Below are 5063 nucleotides of genomic sequence, written 5' to 3'. Positions count from 1 at the left end.
CATAATTCTAGAAAAAGATGCTTAACGTCACTCGTCATTAGGAAAGTTCAGTTCAAAATGCATGTAACACGTATTTTGAAGGGTGTTATCAAAAAACCAGAACATAGGTGTGACAAGGATGTGGAGAAATGGGAATGTTAAGTGGTAAGCTGTAGTAGAGAACTGTTCTCAGAAAAGTTAAACAGAGGTGTGTATGAGACCGGGAAATTTAAAAAGAACAGAGGTTTCTCGTAGTTCTGCGGTCTGGGAAGCCCAGGCTCCAGGTGTGGCAGACTCGGTGTCTGCTGAGGGCCATTCTCTGCTCCATCCTCATACAAGGGAAGGGACAGAGGAGCAAACAGGAGCCAGCTAGTTCCCTCAAGCCTTTTCTAAGGGCACTGACTCAGTTCTCAGTGGTAGAGTTCTCCTGACCTAAGCTAAAGGCCTCTACCTCATTCAGAGTTTCAGCATATGAAATCTGGGGGACATTCAGACCGTAGCACACAAGATCTAGCAATTTCGCTTCTGGGTATATACCCCAAAGAACGGAAGATTTGAAGAGATGTGCCCCCTGAACTCTGTAGCAGCAGCATTCATAATACCCAACGGGTGGGATCAAACAGATGAATGGATGTGGCCTGTGTGTACAGTGGAATGTTATTTGTCCATAAAAAGACATTCCAGCACATGCCACAGCATGGATAGATCTTGACAACTAACTTGCTAAGATGTGCTAGACACAAATAGACAAGTCTCGTAGGATTCCAACTAGAATCGTGGTTACCAGGGTCTGGGATGAGGGAATTGGGGAGTTATTGTTCTTTCTTTTTTTTTTTAGAGACAGTCTCAGTTTGTCACCCTCCGTAGAGTGCTGTGTTGGCACTGCTCACAGCAACCTCCAACTCTTGGGCTTAAAGCAGTTCTCTTGCCTCAGCCTCCTGAGTAGCTGGGACTATAGGTGCCTGCCACAACACCTGGCTATTTTTTTGTTGCAGTTTGGCCAGGGCTGGGTTCGAACCTGCCACCCTTGGTATGTGGGGCCGGCGCCCTACTCACTGTCACAGGTGCAGCCTGTGGGGAGTTATTTTTCAATGGGTACAGAGTTTCAGTTTGTGCAGTGATTAAAAACGTGGGTTCACAGTGACAACACTGTGAAGGTAATTGGTGCTCCTGAATCATACACTTAAAAATGATAAATTTTATGTATATTTTGCTCAGTAAATGGTGAAAAAGGAAGAGTTTCGATGTCAACCAATGTTGACAACCCTTCCCTAAAAAAAAAAAAAGGTAAATGTTAAACATCAGACATAGCGGTTCCTGTGGCTCAAGAAGTAGGGCACCAGCCTCATATATCGGAGGTGGCGGGTTCAAACCTGGCACTGGCCAAAATAAAAAAATGCAAAAAAAAACCAAAGTCATACATGGCAGGGAAGCAACTAGGTTTCCTAATAGGCCCCTTACAACAAGAGGACACAGGAGATGCCCTCATGCTGCAGGCAAAGCACAACAGTCAAGGCTCTGGGGGAAGACTACAGATAGCCACAAGTTTAAAAGAAAGTTTGTTTTTTTCCCCAAGACCCTGCCTGGGTAGAGTGCTCTGGCATCACAGCTCACAGCAACTTCGAACTCCTGGATTCAGGGATACACCTGCCTCAGCAGCTGGCATTACAGGCACCTGCCAGGAAGCCTAGCTAGTTTTTCTATTAGTAGAGATGGGTCTCTCTCTTGTTCAGGCTGGTCTAGAACTCCTGAGTTCAAGCAATCCACCCGCCTCGGCCTCCCATGGTGCTGAGATTACAGGCAGGAGCCACGGCCCAGCTCTGAAAGTTCTTTGTTCTACCCTATTAGGGTGGTTAAGAGGCAGAGCAATCTGGGTGAGGATTAGCTCCCTCTGGCTGCTGAAAACAACTTAACAGTCATAGTTCTTTTCCTTCCCTGTAAAATGACTGAGTAGAAATGATAAAATTAACAATAGTTCAAAAGATAGGATATTTGTATCCTGATTTTTTTTTTTTTTTGAGACAGAGCCTCAAGCTGTCCCCCTGGGTAGAGTGCCGTAGCATCACAACTCACAGCAACCTCCAACTCCTGGGCTCAAGCGAGTCTCCTGCCTCAGCCTCCCAAGTAGCTGGGACCACAGACGCCTGCCACAACGCCTGGCTGTTTTTCTTAGTTGCAGCCATCATTGTTGTTTGGTGGGCCCGGGCTGGATTTGAACCTGCCACCTTAGGTGTATGTGGCTGGCGCCTTAGCCCCTTGGAGCCACAGGTGCTGAGCCTGTATTCTGATTTTTCTGTGCAGTTCTTTCTTTCCAGAACACCTTCACAGATTAGCAGGTAATACAATATTTTGGATAACTTGCAGACCTCATTTTCATCCAGGACATTCCAAAATATCTTTACCTGGTTTTTTTTTTTGAGACAGTCTCAATTTGTCGCCCTCAGAGTGCTGTGACTTCACAGCTCACAGCAACCTTAAAGTCTAGGGCTCAAGTGATTCTCTTGCCTTAGCCTCCCAAGTAGCTGGGACTGCAGGCGCCTGCCACAGCACCCAGCTATTTTAGAGATGAGTCTTGCTCTGGTGGAGGCTGGTCTCCAACCCCTGAGCTCAGGCAATTCACCAGCCTTGGCCTCCCAGAGTGCTAGGATTACAGGCATGAACCACCGAGCCCAGCCTCCTGATCTTAGTATGTATTTTGCATCTTAAGATTCTGAAGTCCACTGCTGGGTGGAATAATAATTAGAAATTGCTTACTACTATTTTAGATTACATTCTAACTTAATCTTCATAACAATCAGGTACTGTTGTTTGCATTTCACAGATGAGGAAGATACACGTTCACCCAGCTATACACAGAAGAGCCTGGCTTCATACTTACAGAGTCAGAAGGGAACAGGCTGGGGGTCTACCAAGTCTGGCAGGTAGCTTAGGTCCCGTCCCGGGATGGATGCCCACCCATTCTTGCAGAAGAGCCCAGTTTCCGAGACTTGTGCTGGTGTATTTCTGTGATGTGTGTTAGCAATGCCATTGCCAGATAGAAACTTGGTGCCGAGGGCTATTTCCCTCAGTAGAAGGGATGTGCTGGGATGTGTAAACCTCATCCTAGGCTCCCTGAATTTCAGTATTTTCCACAAGGACAAATATTTGGCTTTATTTTCATCTTTGCCCAGTTCCCCTTTAAGTGACTGGTTTTAGTGTCCAATGATGTCTACAGGGGAATCTAAGGCGATGGTCTCACGGTGTTCAGCCTGACCTGCAGGCCACGTGAGGATTAATGTGAGGACTTTTTTGCTTATCTGTGGTGTTGGATATCATGGAAAATATGCACACTTTTTGTTTATCGCTTTTGTGTATTTTTTTTTTGAGCCTCATTTTATCACCCTCAGTAGAGTACTGTGGCATCACAGCTCACAGCAACCTCCAACTCTTGGGCTTAGGCAATTCTCTTGCCTCAGCCTCCCAAGTAGCTGGGACTACAGGCACCCGCCACAATGCCTGGCTATTTTGTTTGTTGCCATTTTGCTGGGGCCAGGTTCAAACCTGCCACCCTGGGTATATGGGGCCGGCACCCTCCCCACTGAGCCGCAGGCACCGCCCACGTTTATTTTACGTGTGGCTCCAGACAACTCTTCTTCCAATGTGCAGCAGAGATAAAAGGTCAGAGACTCTAGTCCAGCATGTCTTTAGATTGACTGTGATGAAGTTTACATTACTGCTCTCGCAGAGCTTAGCTGTGTGCCAGGAGGCAGTGGCTCACGCCTGTAATCCCAGCATTCTGGGAAGCCAAGGGTATGGATTGCTTGAGCTCACAAGCTGCTCCCAGCCCGAACAAGAGTTGAGACCCAGTCTCTAAAAAATAGCTAAGTGCTGTGGTATGCACCTGTAGTCCCAGCTACCAGGGAGGCTTAGGCAAGACAATTGCTTTGAGCCCAAGAGTTTGGGGTTGCTGTGAGCTGTAACACATGGCACTCTACCCAGGGTGACAGTGAGACTCTGTCTCAAAAAAAGAAAAATAAGAGAAAATACATTCTCAGCTATTTAGGATCTTGGTTTTAAAACACATCTACAATGGTCCCCTCAAGTTCTTTAACTTGACCGTGCATCAAGGTTTCTTAAAACACAGATATCTGCTCCATTTCCCAGCCCCCAGTTTGATTCAGGTTGTCTGCAACAGAGCTAGGTAATGTGATGCCGTTCTGGTGACTGCACTGAGAACCACTGCTTTGTGTCTTCCCAGGGATAATAATGGTCCCACTGATGACAAGAATTCAATTTTTATCAATTTATTAAATCAATATATTTCTGTAACCCACACTAGCCACTGCCTGAGTGAGGCTCAGCACTGCTGCGACTGTGTTGATAAAGCAGACATGTTCTGCGTACCCTACTGGTGTGGATAAAATCAACCTTGTCAGTACCTTTTGGCATTTTGAAACTTAAAATTCTAAAAAGTTGAGGTTTGGGCCTACAGTTTGCTATTTAAGAGACCAGGTCCGGTCTTGACAGTAAAGCCACCGTCAAAAGCTGCGTTGAGAACTTCATCCAGGCAGCTGGCTGTGACGAAACTTAAGTCCTGCCGCACGTTGCCCGGGATCCCTTCCAGGTCTTTTTCATTTCTCCGCGGAATGATGACCTGCTTCAGCCCTGCTCTGTGTGCTGCCAAAACTTTGTCTTTAATTCCACCTACCTAAAGGAGAGAAGGGGGTTTTGAGGTTAATGATCACCCTTAAGGTGAAAGAAACCCCAACCTACCTTTTATTCAATCACCACTATTTTAAAACAGCGAAACCATCTTCCATTTTATTACAGTGTGAGCTAGAAAAGCCACTGCAAAGGTTAATAATTACCTCAAATGTTTAATGTTTCAATTAAATCCTTTTAAAGGGAGGGAATTTCACATTTGTGATAGGTGTGAGTACTTCTGCCAGTGAGTCCTTTTTAAAATACTGTCAGAGTTACCATTTATATTCCCTCCTGTAATCACAACATCTGTGCTTAGGCTGGTTCTGATAAAGCATCACCCTGTTTGACGGCTCCTGCAGAGACTGAGCTGTGTGCTGGGATTATTTCCTTCTCTACAGGGT

At 45.9% G+C, this 5063-nt stretch overlaps 1 protein-coding gene across 1 annotated transcript in view; it reads right to left on the bottom strand.

Annotated features, from left to right (window-relative positions):
- Positions 1-4246: 4246 nt before the first annotated feature.
- Positions 4247-5063, bottom strand: part of LOC111726239 (lon protease homolog 2, peroxisomal-like) — a 14899-nt gene continuing 14082 nt past the window's right edge. Inside the window, exon 4 of the mRNA XM_023514759.1 lies at positions 4247-4666. Within this exon, the coding sequence (XP_023370527.1) occupies positions 4445-4666 (222 nt within the window). The 3' untranslated portion in view covers positions 4247-4444. The remainder of the gene's footprint in view (positions 4667-5063) is intronic.

The sequence above is a fragment of the Otolemur garnettii genome, unplaced genomic scaffold, assembly GCF_000181295.1.
Source record: "Otolemur garnettii isolate 467f Iridium unplaced genomic scaffold, OtoGar3 scaffold00058, whole genome shotgun sequence".
In the NCBI taxonomy this organism is placed as follows: Eukaryota; Metazoa; Chordata; class Mammalia; order Primates; family Galagidae; genus Otolemur; species Otolemur garnettii.
The sequence above is the reverse complement of the archived record's forward strand: the minus strand, read 5'-3'. Positions and strand labels throughout refer to the sequence as shown.